Source organism: Rhincodon typus, chromosome 4 (genome assembly GCF_021869965.1).
Source record: "Rhincodon typus isolate 14 chromosome 4, sRhiTyp1.1, whole genome shotgun sequence".
Lineage (NCBI taxonomy): Eukaryota > Metazoa > Chordata > Chondrichthyes > Orectolobiformes > Rhincodontidae > Rhincodon > Rhincodon typus.
In genome coordinates, this window is record NC_063335.1 from 91749032 (window position 1) to 91766521 (window position 17490).

Below are 17490 nucleotides of genomic sequence, written 5' to 3' on the forward strand. Positions count from 1 at the left end.
AAAGTAAATAATATTCAAAGACTCTGCAAGGGAAAAAAGTATAACACAATCAAGATCAACATCCATTAACTGGCTCCTCAGCTAAGGACCACATGGTTGACAAGGATGACATTTTTGCCAAAATACAAAGTAACTGAGAGAAAGCCACCTAATTACCCCTGTGTTTTGGGCTCTTGATCCACAGTCTTTCTTTATACCTCTATTTTCTTAGAATCCCTACAGTGTGGAAACAGGCTCTTCGGCCCAACAAATCCACACTGATCCTCAGAGCATCCCACCTAGACCCATTCCCCTATAACCAACCAAATCTGCACATGTCTGAACATTATGGGGCAATTTAGCATGGCCAATCCACCTAGCCTGCACATCTTTGCACTGTGGGAGGAAACCGGAGCACCAGGAGGAAACCCACGCAGACACAGGGAGAATGTGCAAACTCCACACAGACAGTTGTGCAAGGGTGGAATCAAACCTGCATTTCTGGTGCTGTGAGGCAGCAGTGCTAACCACTGAGCCACTGTGCCGCCCCATTAAGCTCAGAGCCCATGATACTGCTGACTCAGTGACTAGCAGCCATGCTAGGACTGAGCCAGCTCAGGCATAAAGATGCTACTGAGCTATTCTTGATGATAGACATTGAAGATCTCCAACCAGAGTACATCCTATGCCCTTACTACACCCAGTGATTCTGCTAAGTGATGTTCAGTGAAGAGGTAAACCAATTCTTCAGCCGAAGAGGGGGAGAGGGAGGCAAATGGTAACTAACCAAGTGGCTTTCTTCCCCATGTTTGACCTAATAACATGCTATTTCACGGGATCCAGAATCAATGCTGACAACACCCAGGGCAACAATCACCTGAGTGTATATTTCTGTAGCTCTATCAATGGTAGCCTGTTCTGTTGGGGGGATAGAACATAGGGACAGCATCATCATCCCCAGGTATCAGGGAAATTGTGATGTTTGATTATGTAGGTATGAGTATGCTGGCATTTCTTACCTAATTAGCGGGTCATGTTCCCCAATTTTGGCATTAGCTCCCAGCTGTTAGTAAGGAGAGTTTGCAGGTCAACAAGACTGTATGTGCCATTGTCATTTCTGGTGCTGACGCTGGGTGCTTCATTTATTTATTTAGCTTTTGTAGTGGTTTCACTGAATGGAGTCCCTTGCTAGGCCATTTCTGAGGTCAGTTATGAGTCAACCACATTGCTACACATTTGGAGTCATATGTAGGCTAACCTATGGGAACTTAGGAACAGACAGTAGGCCATTCAGCCCCTCAAGCCTGTTCTGTCATCTAATTAGGTAATGGTTGACCTATGGCCTAACTCAATACAAGTTTTTGCTTATATCCTTAATATTTTTCTCCACAACAATCTATCTCTCTTAGATTTAAAATTAACAACTGATCCTGCATCAATTGCTGTTTGTGGAAGAAAGTTCCAAACAACTACCACGCTTTGTGCTTCCTAACATCTCTCCTGAACATTAACCCTCATTCCCAGATTATATCCCCTTGTTCTAGAATCCCCAACCAGTGGAAATAGCTTACCCTTTCTACCCTGTCTTATCCTGTTAATATCTTGAAGACTTTAATCAGCTCACCCTTTAACCTTCTAAATTCTCTCCTCATAACTTAACCCCTGAAGTCCAGATATTATTCTTGTAAACCTACGTTGAACTCCCTCCAAAGCCAATATATCCTTCCAAAGGTGTGGTGCACAGATCTGCTCTCAGTATTCCAGATTTTGTATAGGTGCAGCATAATGTTGTTGTCGTGTACTCCAATATATGTCCAGGTATAAGTTCAGTTTTTTGGTTGCCATTGTACTGGTTTTTTATTTCCGGTTTTTATTCAATTCAAATTTCAACATTGTCATAGTGAGATTTGGACCCATGTTCCCAAAATATTAATTAGTCCAGTGAAATTCATTTGTTAATTAATTATACATCTCTTTTCCCTCTTCCTCTTAGTGCTTGAACTTGCTTTTGGAGTATGGATCTTAGATCAGTTGTTAATTTTAAATGAGATAGATAATTTTTTGTTATAAAAGGAATTAAGGGATATTGGCCTTAGGCAGGTATACAGAATTAGACCACAGATCAACCATAATCTCATTAAATGGTGGAACAAGCCTGAGCGATGAATGGCCTACTCCTGTTCCTACATTGTCAAGGCTCCCTCTTGCTATCCTGCTTAGTAAAGTCGAGTCATCATGGTCCCAGAGGATCATAGGGCTGCTTGCTCACAGGAGAGAGATGACTGGTGTTTAATCTGAGGGTCACCACGTCTCAGGTGAGGGTGAGACTGAGAAGTCAGGATCTTCATGATAACCTCAGTTGGTGAAAGAACTGAACCTTCACTATTAGCATCACTTTGCATTGCAAACCAGCCATCCAGCTCTGGGATAGCAATGAATCTTGGCAGAGTAGTCTCAGAGCAGAGCTGTACCCTGATTAATTCCACAATCTAGTCCGTGAACTACTGTCACCTAAACCAAGGCCAATTTACAGAGCAAAGACCTTCCCAGTTACATGGCCCAGCTATTCAGTGGCTGAATTCCTTCAGTCGTCGAGGAGCTCAGGACTTGAGGAATCATTTAAGAGGTAAATGACAATTGAAATGTTTGTCCTGACTGCTGGCTTTACATTATAATCTAAAAAATTGGTTCAGAGTGGCCTAAATTTGCAAGGTTCATAGTTTACCCATAATCCTGGGTTGATCAAGGCCAATTTAAAAAATTGAAATACAAGATTGATCCAAAAGCAATAAGAAAGAAAGTCAATCTTTTCTCCTTCCTGCCCATGGATTCAGTATTGGAATAACTGAGTAGATTGCCTCATACCTGTCAAGATCATCAAATACTCCATATCCACTTTTCTTATCATTCTCCCAATGTCCCACGTACTTAAAGGGAAGATTTTCCAGTCGAGAGCTGTGTAGAATTCCAAATCCATGACGCTGGTTGTCTTGAAAATAACCTTTGTAGGTCATTCCATTTCCATACCTAGAAACAAATTGGTTTTATTTACATTTTCAGACTGAGTTATTATGCTAAACAGGCTATGAGGCACCCAGATTCAATCCACAGTCTGTGCTGAGTTAACTCAAGTCTTCTAGCCGTAAATGCTTCACTGTTTATGTAGTCAGTAAACTTGTTCTATTGAATTCAGTTTTTCATTATACGATAAGTATAGAACGGCTGTAGACAGAGTTGCATCTCCCTGAGATTTAGAGGTTATAATGAATTTACAGATCAGTCAGAAAACCCAGACCAAATTAATAAGAATGGTAATCTCTGAATTTCCCTTTTTAGATGATGGGTTGTTAGCCAGGAACACACAAGCATGAAATTATTCTTGTAATCCTAAAATTAAAATGAAGACAATTACAATACATTATAGGGAGAGAAAAAAACCTCATGAGGACAGGAATTGGAACAATGTTTGGAGTGAACTACAGAAAATAAAATTATTCTACAAAAGAATTAGCAGACTCATGGTGGCTAAGTCATTAGGTTGGCAAAGATGCCATAGAGGCATATTGACATATCAATCCTCTTTGAATATGTCAATTTTGTCAGTGAACTCGAAAATAGCTAATATAAGAGTTTTATTCGAGGAGGAAAAGAAGGCCGGACTGGGCAATTATAAACTGGTTAATGTAATGTTAGATGTAGGCAAAACTTTGGCATACTGAAAAACAGATGGGAACTGAGTCACCAAATCAAATCTTTCTAGTTTCAAAGCCTGAGAGTTGACTGTCACATGGATTTAATGATTCGATGTACTTACTCACAGATGCCATAGCCATGCATTTTCCCTCTTTTCCAGTGACACTTATAACAATCAAAGATCTCTGGCCCTCCAGGAGCAACATACACACCAAAACTAGAACAAAGCACAAGTCATTAGTATACCCGTAAATCAGTGAAATTCCCAATTTACCAAGGGATTATTTGTCCCCTTCCTGTACCATTCACTTATGACCATCAGTAGCCTGTTGTGCCTCTGACAATTAGTAGTATGATGCTGATCAAGCCAGGATTTAATGCTGCTCTCTCCCCTTTGCTGAAGCAATGCCAAAAGAGGCAGGCACATCCGAGTTTTGTGCTCTGTCAATCAGAAAGGATGCCTGTAGGACAGAGGCCTTGGAAAATTACTAATGGCAGGATGAATGTGGAGTGCTTATGTTCAGTCTTCCCCCTCCTGCAAGCAATATATCAGCACTATTTAGCTCATTTTGAAGCCATACAGCACATTTTGTTAATTATTCAGTATGATGGCTGCATCTCTTAAATTGTGCCTGACCTAATGAAGTAACAACTTGCATTGAAAGCACAGTTTCAACAAAATGTACCAAAGCACTTTACCAGTGCATAATCAGGCAACATAGATAGGGCCAAGGGTGGGAGATTAGATAGGGATGTTAGTTACCCATCCTGAAAACTGAAATGACCTTGATGTCACTCGCAATAGGTGTTGATCTTACAGCCAATGAGCTGTGTCTTTTTGGAATCCAACTGTAACTCTCTTTTAATTAAGTTATTTAAAAATGTCAGACAGATTGAATTACCATCTCACCATTCTCAGGATTTTAGACCCACTAAAGAGGAAAATGACTACAATAATTCACTTTGCCAGCCAAGCCCTTCACATTAGCCAGAAATGTCAGAGTTGGAAATGTTACATCTGACCATGTTGATATGTATGATGAAAGGTCATTGACCTGAAACATTCACTTTTTTCTGTCCACAGATGCTTTCTGCCCTTTCAAATATTGAACATGTCCTGCCTTTATTTTACAACAAAACCTCAAACTAGTGTAATATTCCAAATGCTTCAACAAGGAAGTAATTAGACGCCAAGCAACATAGGGAGTATTAAGATACGACCAAAAAGCTTAGTCAAAGGGGTAGAATTTAAGGAGCAGCTTTAAGGATAAGAGAAGGATAGAGAAGCAGAGCAATTTCAGGATGGAAATCTAGCACTTAACAACTGAAAACATAACCATCAACACTGGAGCGATGAAAACAAAGGTGGCACAAAAGCCAGAATTGGAGAACGCTGGATATGGTTGTGGAATTCAAGCTAGTTATGTAGATAGGAAGGGCAAGGTAATAGAAAATTTCAAACATAAGGTTGTAAATTCTAAAATCAAACTGCTGTTGGAAAAGGAGTTTGGAGGTCAATGCAAGTCAGAGAATATGAGGACTTGGTACAATTTAAGATGTGGCAGCAGAATTTTGGATGATTCTCAAATTTCTGGAGGCTGGAAAACAAGAGATTCACCAAGCAGCCCTAAAACAGTCAAGCCTACAGGTAGGAAAAAGTCTTAGATTCGGGCCTCAGTGCCTGATCATGTAAGGCAGGGGACAAATCCAAGTGATGCTATGGTAGTGGAAATAGATAGTCTTGTCATTGCTTACCCATGTTCCTCACCATCTTCATAATTTCCAGCATAATTCCGTCCATCTGGCCATTTCATGATTCCGCTAAACCAATGAAAATACCAGTTACTATGTGGCTGCTGCTATCCACAACCTTAGTCCTAGGAAATTCAAGGTGGTGCCCAAATTGGAAGGTAGGGATTAGTCCTGCAATCAGTCTCACCCAGCAATGAACAGCATTGGCGGTTAGGTCTGAAAGCTGCAGATCCACAACTCTCAGCTCCTATCTAATCATGGATATGGGTCCATGATCTATGGGCCTGTTTACTCCAAGAATTTCTCACTGGGCAGGTCTCCTTACAGATATAAGATGTTATCACTCTACTGATTTTGTCATCCAATCTTGGAGCACATAAGGCATCTTTTAACCCATCATGCCTGTATTAGCTCTTGGAAAAAATCTTTTCCAATATTTCCACTTTCCTGATAGCACTGATTTTCAAGAAACTAACTAATTACCTTTGAAAATTACCACTGAATCTGCATCTGTTGTCCTAGCAGACAGCACCTTCAGTTTCCATGCTTCCTCCACAGACTTGCTGACCTCCCTCAAAAAAGGCAACCAAACCAGACCTTGCTTAAATTCTAATTTTGAGTTAGTTACCTCTGTTTGCACTCCGCAGCCATATTTATAAAATTAATTACTACACAAAATAAGTGGCTTTAAAGAGAGGTTAGAGATTACTTCTGCCAATTTTTTATATTTTTCAATCAATAATGTATCCACACTCCAGGACTAGTCAGTTCTTGAGTTAGGAACTACTTTCATAAAACATTGTTAAGAACTGTGTGCAAGACAGTTCCAAAAAGACTGGTATTTCAGCCATTCATGTGAAAGGACACTGTCTTCAAAGATAAACACTCTTAATGAGAACATTTAAGGATGTTCCACTGCACCTACTGTATCAGTAATGAAGAATAGGCAGGAGGTCGTAAGACATAATTTTGCACAACAAACACTAATCATAAACCATCTAAACAATGTAAAACAATTTTCAGTTTGCTACTTCACAATTAGACATTGGTTAAAAAGGTTAACTCTAAACAGCCATATACCTGCCGTGGGGCTTTCCATTATACCAGTCCCCTTCATAGATTGCATCCTTAAATCGAGGGTTGCTGTTAAAAGTATAGGCAGCAAAACGACAAACAGGCATGTTGTATGAATCCTCTGCACCTTCTTCACCCCACAAAGGGAAATCCAGTTTGCCAGCTAAGTGCTGGCGAATAGCTTGGTTCAGCTTCCAAAACCACACCATCTGTGAATCACAGAAACGCGATGCTAAAGTGTGAATATGTGAGAAAGGTACGCATTCAGGTTGTTCACAGTCTCAGGACATCCCAAAGCCCTTTGTAGCAATGTACATGTTGAAGTATAATTGCTGTGATAACGGACTCTAATGGCAGTCCATTAGCACACAGCAGTGTCACACAAAAGCAAATGAAATTGATAACAACAATATCTGATATTGAAAATGTTCCTTTGAGCTAAATGTTGGACAAAGCAGTAGAAGGACTGTCCTGCTTTTCTTAAAATAGTACTATGGAAGATTTTGCACCCAGCTACAAAGGTGTAGATAGGGCTTCAGTTTAACATTTCATTCAAAAGACTACACCTCAAAGTAGCATTACACATAGTCTCATACTTTCTATGCAGCGCAAAACTAAAGTGTCAACCCAGAATTTGTGCTCAAGCCTCTGCAGTGGGATTCCAGTCTGAAGCTTTCAGACTTGAAAGCTGAGGGAACAATCACTGAGCAAAGGGAATTCTAGTCAGTGTTGTGAAATTGACTGGAAATTGTGTTGGAAAGAATACTATGATATGTGGCTGTTGTTTCACCTTTGTATAAATTTCAAATAAAGTAAGAGAATTTTAACTTCATTCCAGATACATTAAAGACATAAATTTGCAATGGGACTAGTTTAGATTTAGTGTAGTTTTGGCAGTACAGACTCAATGGGCCAAAAGGCCTCTTCTGTACTATATGAATCTATGATTCTATACCTAAATAATTACTTCTGTAGTGTAGTCATTGTTATTACATTGTTAGTCATTTTGACCACAGATACACGGTACAAACAGAGAGCTAAATGACCAGTTAGCTTTATTTTTGTTTGGAACATTGGCAGCACGTCCTGACATTCTTCAAATAGTGCAATGGTATCTTGAAATACACAGGTACAATGAAGCAATCCCTTATATTGGACTGGAGTACTAGTTCTCAAGTGCTGCAATCACCCAAAGGCCAGAAGGATGTGAAAAGAGTCAAAGTGACAACCTGAGGTGAGCAAACTCACAACATGTTGTCACCAACAGAAACCAGAAGAAATCTTCCTTCAATACAGGCTTCCTACAAGTTCAAAATTTTTGTCCAAAATTGTTATTTGAAATTAAAGTTCAGAGTCAGTTACGGACAGTTTTAACAGCGCAATCTTAGGCCAAAATGTAATTGCATCCAAAGTGGCAAAAATGCACTTCACAAATGATCCTCCATCATCCAAAATGGTAGGTTTCCATTCGTTCATTCTAAACTGCATGGACATTCAGATCTCAGGAGGTGACAAGACCATATCATTTCCCTTTTACTTTTGACAAAGTTTTAAGTTCCTTTCTCACCTTATCCTGGATATCTTGAATGATGAATATAAATTCTTCCTCTGGAACAATTATCTTCAATTGATTTCTAAACAGAACAGAAACATATTTTGTTAATATGGAATTCAGGGAGAGATCCCATAGTGGTCAAGTGAACAAAACTATACAACAGATTTGCAAAATAATGACAATTTCTACCGTGTGTTGGAAGACAATGCCTCACAATTTAGTATTAACACAAAGAAATTTCTAGCATTTTCACTGAAAGTGGTCAGCAGCCAGCTTTGGCTAATTGATGGCACTTACAATAGGAAGAGTTTTAATAAAAATGATCAAGACAGAGGCTAGCGTAAAAGTCCTGGAGGTGGTAATTAGGGCACACCCACTGGCTTCAGATTTATCTAAGGCAGACATTGATCCACCCTAAAGTGCTACTGGACATATTCCAGCACTACAGCTGGAACATTTGATAAACATCAAATCCCATTAATACAGGCTGAAGGCAAGACAGTCTGGAGGTGGATGGCTTTTACTTCTTCCTGGAAACTGTAAATTCTGATTTAAAACTCTGTGTCTTCTTGAACACAAATATCATAAGCCAACAACTGTTTTGAAAGTAACAGTTCTCTCATGTCTTTTCATTGAGGTATATTACATCATGGGAGGGATCCCTTCACTTATTTGTCAGGCTTACATGTTCCACACCAACCTGACCTTCCATCTTGTAGCACAGCTCACAACAGAAGTCAATTACTACTGGATGCTCTGATGATTAACAATTAAATGCCTTAAAAAAAACTAAATGTATTAGTTGCTCAGGGTATGGGGGCTTCATCAAGAGCAGTAGGTTTCTGAACTGCAAGGTTTCCTCAATTCTAAAACCAAAACACTATCCCCAGTACTGCAGCAATGTGTCAGATTAATGGATATATTCAAATCCTAGAGTAGGTCGTGGATCCACAATCTGTAAGAGTAAATATGCTGAGATGCTGCAGCCAGTTCTACACAGGATAAAGTCAAGAATTTAGATGCTTGTATGCAATTTACAAAATCATCAGTATTTCCATCATAGTTCCTTTCCGTAGAATGAAATTGGTGTATCTGCTAGCCAGAGAGGTTATTTTAACAGCAAGGACTGCATTTTGTATTAAGATTGGACTTTTTAAATCAATGGATAGTTTTTCCAGAATCTGCTGCCTGTTTATTGGAAAACATCGAACCATCAAAGCAAATCTCCAGTGCAATTTTAAGTTGCATAATTGAACAATTTTGTAACTTATATAGTTCTGACCTTCTGTTAAATATAAATCAGTTTGATGACAATATGTTTACCTTCTCTGTACACACCAGGATTCAAGACAATTTTGTCCCCAGAACCATAATGAAACTTTCATGCTCTGCTATCACAGACAGTTAATGTGAGCTAATGCAAGGTAATGAAATCCAAGGGCTGAATCTTATTTTTTTTGGCCAAATAGTTGTCTCATATCCTGAAATACTCATGGAAGTAATAGCATTACCCACACCAAAGACTAACTGGAGAACCAATGGGAGCCCTGCATTGCATATTTGAGGGAAGACCCGCTGAATTAAGTGCAACTCAGGCATTAAACTGGATAGCAGTGGGCCTTTGGGGGCAGAGGTCATACCCAGCAAGAGCTGTCAGTCAATTGTCAGTAACCCCATTGATAGTAGCACCATGGAGGGATGCAGTGGAAGAGACTCTACTCACCTGAGGCGTAGGTCCAACCCCACATCTCAGGTTATAGATGAGTGAATGGTATGGAAAGGGGATTTGGTGGGAATGACAAGACAGTGGCTAAGGTAAGTGGGTGGCTTTCAGCAAATGCCTTCAAATGGGGATCCACCCTGGGACCCTGAAAAGCAACCCATCCCCGCCTCTTCGACCTGTTTGTTTCCTCTCCACCTATCCTCTCCTCTATCCCTCTTCTATCCGCCTCCCACTCTCTCCCTATTTATTTCAAAACCCCCTTCCCCTCCCCCTTTTCTGATGAAGGGTCTAGGCCCGAAACGTCAGCCTCTCTGCTCCTATGATGCTGCTTGGCCTGCTGTGTTCATCCAGCCCTGCACCTTGTTGTCTCCTATATAGGTTTACTTGTTGCGCTCCCTGCATGGTGAGCCCCTGGCCAATGCTGGATTAATAGCATCTGCAGCAGGGTAAGGCCATTTGGTGGCCTTTATTTGTCACCCTTCCCAGCCCAAAGCCCCCAAAAACAAAATGGGCAGGGCATCAAATTTGACCAATATATACAACAGTACCATTGAACCATACACCAACATGAACCAGCATCTGGAGACAAAAATATATATGTTCCCCTCCCTGAGCAACAATCCAAACCTCTTCCTGCTCACCTTTCAGAGCTACTGTTATCCACCCACAGTGTGTCAAGCTTGTAGATGCTACTTTCAGAAGCCTATGGAAAGAAAGGAAAAGGTAACTTGGATTAAAGTAACTAAACCCACAATAAATAATTTCAGAGACACCAAGCTGCCAAAGAGGGATCTGAGGCTATAATCTCAGTTTCCACTTGAGTTGACCTTGTCCATCTCAAGTCAGTGGTGACACTCCAGCATTTTAGTAAAACACTGTAGGTCAAGTCCCACTCCAGAGAGAGACCACTTACTGCCACTTGTCATGTCACCCATTACCGGTCCTTCCTTAACACTTCTGCTGCTGAAAACCTCACCCGTGTCTTTACGATTTTCAATCTCTGTAATTCCAATACTCTCCTGATTGACATTTCTTCCACACTGTATAAGATTCAGCTGATCCAAACCCTGTATCCTAATTCGCATCAACTACATCGTTCCTGGCTTCACTGACCTTTGCTGCTGGTCCATCAAATCCTCAATTTTAAAATTCTCATCCTTGTGTTCAAACCTTTCTATTGCTCCTCTCCATCTTTTAAAACTCCACTCTTCAACCCTCCAATTCAGGCTGCGCACACACCTTCAGTTTCCAGAGAAAGCCATCCAAAACATGGTCACCAACTCCCACATTTTCAATAGTCCTCACAAGTGTATGTTCTCCATTTCATTATTTGCAAAACTACAGCAGCACACTAGATGAACAAATGAAGCTGTGTCCATTTCCTTGAACACAGAGCTCTTTACCTGAATAAAAACAAGGCTATCATCGAACAGCAAAAGCCTGCCATCTGGACAGGTCAGTGGGACATTTTTGCTGTCTTCTCTCAGGCGCCGTTCTGGAAGAAACAAAAGCTCCTGAAAAAAGGAAATAATTATTGGTCAGGAAGTGGAAATAAGCATTGCAGAAAAACGTACATGGACCTAATGCAGATCCATCTCAACATGCCACAAGTGTATATTGCAGCAGATGATATGCTTCCTCTGTTGCCCTTCCCACTTTCTCAATTGGAAAATTTGACATTTATTGAGTACAGTTCCACGAGCCTCAGATATTAAGCTTTCCTTCAAGGGGCCTGACATTGTGTCAGCCTTACTAATCCTGGTGGCTTCTGGATGGGTAAATTCAGAGTATTTTAAGTTAATGTCTTTGATACCATCAGAAGCAATTATTTCAGTGATTCTCTGGCAGCGCCATTGAGCTCATCTGCATTCTGCTGCCTTTAACGCATTCTGCTGCCTTTAACCTAACACAAACCAAGTCCTCTGACTAGCTTACATATGCTTTAGACAATTTTAAAATTCTCATAGGTACATGAGTGGACCATTCACTGCATTGAGCCTGATCCACCATTCAATTAAATCATGGCAGATTATCTAGCTCAATGCCACTTTCCACATATTCTCCACATCCCTTCATGTCATCAGTCTTCAAAAATGTATCAATTTCTGTCTTGAACATGCTAGTGTCTGGGTTTTCACAGTCCTCTACGACAGAGAACTCCATAGATTCAGGACGCTTTCAGTATAGAAATCCCACTTCATCTCAGTGAGGAGATGGCATGTCTGAGATGATGTTACTAGTTCTAGACTCACTAGCCAGGGGAAATAACTAGATCCACTCTGCCATACACTTCAATAACTTTATAAATTTCAATGAGATCACCCCTCATGCTTTGAAATTCCAGAGAATACAGACCCAGTTTCCTCAATCTCTCAAAACAATCCTGCCTTCCCAGGGGTTAGTCTGGTGAACTTCTGTTACATTCCCTTTAAAGCAAGTACATCCTACCTTGGATAGGGAGACAAAAACTGCATACAATACTCCAGTTACAATTTCACCAAGCCTTTATCCAATTTCAACAAGACATGACTACTTCTGTACTCAAAACCTCTTGCAACAAGGTCTTCATAGCCTTGGTCTTCTGAATTACTTGCATGCTAACCCTCAGTGTTCGAGGATACCCCTTTGGACACCGGCACTTCCAACCTCTCAACATTTAAGAAACATTCAGCTTTATTTTCTACCAAAGTGAAAAACTTTACACTTATTCACACTATATTCCAGCTGCTGTGTTCTTACCCATTCACTTAGCCTGACCAAGTCCCCTTGCAGTTTCCACCAATCGTCCACAAAATTTACATTCCCACCTATTTTTGTAACTGCAAACTTGTAAATATTATAATTGCTCCCCACATCCAATTCATTTTAGTTTTTGAACAGCGAACCTAGCAAGGATCTTTGCAGTATTTCACTAGTAACATTCTCAGGATGATCTGCTTATTCCTACTCTTTGCTTTCAGTGCGTTATTTAATTCTCAATCCATACAAGTATATTATTCCTAATCCCATGTGTTCTAATTTGGTTTACTAACCTCTTGTGTGAACATTATCAAACGTATTCTGAAAATCCAAATACACTGCATCCACCAGTTCTCCTTTATTTGAAGGAGAAGGTAAAATTGCCATAGTCCTACTGGAACATGGGCTGGGGGAAGGAGAGAAAGAGACAGAGAGAGAGAGAGAGAGAGAGAGAACTGGTGGTGTTGTAAGGATCAGGCAGCCCCAGGGACACAATATATACAAACACCCATTCCAGACCACTATCTCAAAGTATAGGTAGCAGTATTGGCTTAACACATAGTGCAATTTACTTGAAACATTAGCTCTCTCTCTCTCCACAAATGCTGTCCGTTCTACTAATGATCTCCAGCATTTTCTGTTCTTATTCTAAATTTGGAAAGATTATGTCAGCAGAAGGGGAATGATGGATTTTGGTATCATGTGGGCCTCAGACAGCAAAGATCTGCTGGCATCTGCCCAGTGAGTCATCACTTTTGGCAGAAGTTCCTGCAACTGTCCGATATTTATTTGAGTGGAATTTATTTGAATTATATTTTTCTCAAACATTTCACAAGATTTGTATTTATAGTTTGATCTTTTGTAATGCTGGTGACCACTGGATAATGAAATAGTCAGAAGTTCAAATGAAAGGAGGTTTAATGTCATGTACTGAATACAGAAGAAAAACATGGAAAATACAGAGTATGGGGTAAGCCGGAAAAGGATACAAGAACAACAAAGAGGAGATGATAATAGCAAGTAACGTAAAAAGGAATGCGGAACTCTTATAAACATTAAAAAGTTAAAGGCTAATTAAAGGAATGATAAAACCAATTAGGCTCTTGTGGCACAAGTGCAAGTCCTAGTTCAAGTCCCGCCTGCCCCAGCTATATGTCCTTGTATGTTATGATCAGCCTGTACTGCACACAAAACAAAACTTTTCACTGTATTTAGGCACATATAAATAAATCAAATCAAATCAGATCCTTGTCATAACGTATCTGAATGGGTTGATTAAAACAACTCTAAATAGATACAAAGGAGTTACTAAATAAGTTGGCATCACTCAAAGCTAACAAGTCAATGAGTTCAAATGGGACATGCTTACATTTTCTGAGGGAACAGGAAGATAGTACAAGCATTTTTTTAGATTGGACACAGAGTGGTGCCATAGGATGAAAGTATTGTTACATCTTCGTTCACAAAAAAGGGAGAGGAAGCTAACTACAGGCCACTCAATCTAAGATCCTGGGAGAACTACTAATAACTTGTCAGGACAAGATTAAAAGCTCATTTGGAATATAATGACTTACTAAGGATAGCCAACACAGATTGTAAAATAACTGCAGAGCCAGGCATCCTGTCACCAGGTCACCCTTTATTTACTTGTGCACAGTACACTGTCCATGAGCAGCCATCTCAGTGTCAGTGCCCTGAACTCAGGAAATTCTAAATCCCCTGTTTGTATTGGTCGGCCAGGGCTTCTTGATTGGCCTGGGTTAATACTCCCAATCAAGGACCTTGTAGTCAACAAGGTCCACCTGGTTCCAATCACTACAGACTGTTAAAAGCTAATCTTGTGTGATCAACCTGGTCCAAGTCTTTAATGAAGTAACAGTGTGTTTATGAAGGTAGTGTGGTGGATACTCTAAAAATTGACTTTAAAAAGTCACTTAGGTTGCACATTACAGAAAGCAAAACAAATAGAATTAAACGGGACAATTCTACTGAGTCCAAAATTAGCTAAGGGACAGGAAGCAGTCAATAGTGATGTATGAATGTGCCTCTGACTGGACCGAAACAGACAGTAAGGTCCCCAGGAGCCATAATTTATACCATTCCTTTCCTGTTCTATATCAATTGGTTACATGTAATGCAATTCTGAAGCTTATTGGTGATACAAAATGGGACAATATAGTAAATAGTGAACAACATAGTAGCAGGACGGCAGAGACCAATGGAACAAGAAAACATGTCAGGTTCAGGTCAGTGTTGGTAACTCTGAAATGATGCACTCGAGGGAAAGAATATAAATATAATCTAAGTGCTACTATTTAATGGGTGAGTTCCAAAAGCAGAGGGACTATCTTGATTTATTTTGCTTTTTGATTTAGTCACTTTACCTAAGAATGGATACAATTTCATCAGAAGTAGTTCAGAGAAGATTCATTTGACTGATTCCTGAAGTGAAGGGCAAAGACAAAGCAAAGATTGAGCAGGTTGGATTTGGATCCATTTTCTCTGAGGGTCAGTAGTCTGTGGAATTTCCTCCCTCAGAAAGCAGTGGAATCTGGTCCCTGACTTTTTTTAAGGATCATTTAGACGGGTTCTTGATTGACAACTGAGTCAAAGGGGCTAGGCAGAAATGGAGAATTGGGGTCACAATCAGATCATCTTAACAAATAGAGTAGGCTCAGGGGCTGAAAGGCCTGCTCTGGCTTCTTATTCCTAAGTCCATATGCCTGGCTGGGTGCATATTCAGAAATCCATGTTGACGACAGGGAACATTCAGATGACATTTAAGAAAGTATATGGGATACTGGAATGCAGTAAACACAAAATAGAAAATCAAGGAAGTCATGTTAAACCTTTGAAATCTCCAGTTTGGTCTCAGCTGGAGCACTGTGCACAATTCTGGGAATAACACTTTCACAAGGATATTAGAACATGGAGAGTGTATAGAGGAGATATGTTAGAATGAAGGGGCTTCAGTTATACGGACAGTATTATGATCTGAAAGGATGATGAAAACCAAGGGGAAGTGGTGGCACAGTGCTATTGTCACGAGAGTAGCAATCTAGAGACAGGGTCTCAAATCTCATCATGACAGTTGTTGAAATTAGAACTTGATTAATTAATCTGGAATTTAAAAACCTTCCTGATCTAGTGATGGTCATAAAACAACTGTCAATTGTAAAAATCTATCTATTGCACTAGTGTCCATTAGGAAAAAGAAAATCTATCATCCTCACTTGATCGGGCCTGCATGTAACTCCAGATCCACAGCAATGTAGTCGACTTTTAAATGACTTCTAAAATTGTCTAGCAAGCTACTCTATTGTATCGAACAACTACAAAAGTCTAATAAAAGAAATGAGTCCAGACTGACAACCCAGCAATGATGGAGGGACTTACAAAGGCACACAGCCCTGTCAACTCTGGAAAGTCATCCTAAAAGTATCTGGGGCTATGTCAACATTGAAAGAGCTGTCCCATAAATGTAAGATAGGATTCTCTGAGAATGACTGCATCCCAGCCACCACCATTATGATCCCTGGGTTTGTCCAGAGTCTGCACACAGAGATGGTGGCAACATTGGTTTACAGTCAGGAAGGAGTTTCCAGGGATTCTTCAACATTGACTCTCAACTGCATGAAGTTTCATGGCATTAGTCAAATATGGTCAAGGAAACCACCTACAGATTACCACCTACAGCCCCTCAGCTAATAAATAAGTTCCCCTTCAAGTTGAACAACACTTGGAGGATGCACTGAGGGTGGCAATGGTACTCTGACTGGGGGACTTCAATAACCATCACGAAGAGCGGTTCAGTAGCATCACTACTGACTGAACTGATTGAGTCCTGAACGAAATAACTGCTGGACTAGGTCTGTGGCAGGTGGTGAGGGAACCAACAAGAGTGAAAGAAGTACTTGGCATCATCCTCAATAGTCTGCCTAGGTCAGATAATTCTGTCCATGACAGTATCAATAATGACAACCATAGAATGGTCATGGAGAAATCCCCTCTTTCACATTGAGGATACCCTCTCATTTTGTTTGGCATTGCAACCCAAATACCACCACACCACGTGCTGAATGGGATAGATTTTGAACAGATCTAACAACTCAAGGCTGGGTAGCAGTAAGGTACTGTATACCATCAACAAAAGGATTTTATTCAAGCACAATTAATAAACTCTCAGCACAGCTTATCCTTCACTCTACCAGCACAGTCAAGAAAAGGGATTGGCCCTGGTTCAAAGAAGAGTGCAGGAGAGCATTACATAAGCAGCACGAGCCAAAGAATCCCAAAACCAAAAGCTCAGATCTAACCTCTACAGTCCTGCATCATCCAGTCATAAATAGTGGTGGACATATAAACAACTCACGAGAGGAGGACGATCCTCAAATATCCCTATTGTCAATCATGGACCATCACTACAAAAGACCAGGCTGAAGTAGCTGCTTTTATCTTCAACTAGGAATGTTGAGTTGATGATCCATCTTGGCCTCATTCCGAAATCTCCAACATCATGGGTGTCAGCCTTCAGCCAATTTGATTTACTCCACAAAGTCGAGAAATAGCTGAAGAAACTAGATATTGCTGGCTATGAGCCCTATATTCTTGTAACACTGTTGAAGAATTACCTGCGCCTCTAGCCAGCTGTTTCAGTACAATTACAACACTGGCATCTGGCCACCAAAATAGAAACTTGCCTAAGTATGCTCTGTGCACAAAAAGCAGGACAAATCCAACCTGGCTAATTATTCACCCATCAACTGATTCTCAATCAGCAGCAAAAGTGATGCAAGGTGTCACCAACAGTGCTTTCCAGCAGCACTTACTTAACAATACTCTGTTCGCCGATGCTTAATCTGGGTTTGCTAGGGCCACTCAATTCCAGAATTCATTACAACTTTGGCTTAAACAGAGGCAAAAGGACTAAACTCAAGAGGATGTGAAAATGACTGCCCTTGACATCAAAGTTGCA

The 17490-nt window shown here is 40.3% G+C and overlaps 1 protein-coding gene across 1 annotated transcript in view; it reads right to left on the minus strand.

Moving 5' to 3' along the window:
* Positions 1–17490, minus strand: part of LOC109916337 (ALS2 C-terminal-like protein) — a 70744-nt gene that overhangs the window by 14059 nt on the left and 39195 nt on the right. The window contains exons 9-15 of the mRNA XM_048596166.1: positions 11180–11290; positions 10418–10479; positions 8066–8132; positions 6505–6707; positions 5428–5493; positions 3794–3889; positions 2845–3006 (exon numbers count right to left, since the gene is read on the minus strand). Coding sequence (XP_048452123.1) covers positions 2845–3006; positions 3794–3889; positions 5428–5493; positions 6505–6707; positions 8066–8132; positions 10418–10479; positions 11180–11290 — 767 coding nt within the window. The remainder of the gene's footprint in view (positions 1–2844; positions 3007–3793; positions 3890–5427; positions 5494–6504; positions 6708–8065; positions 8133–10417; positions 10480–11179; positions 11291–17490) is intronic.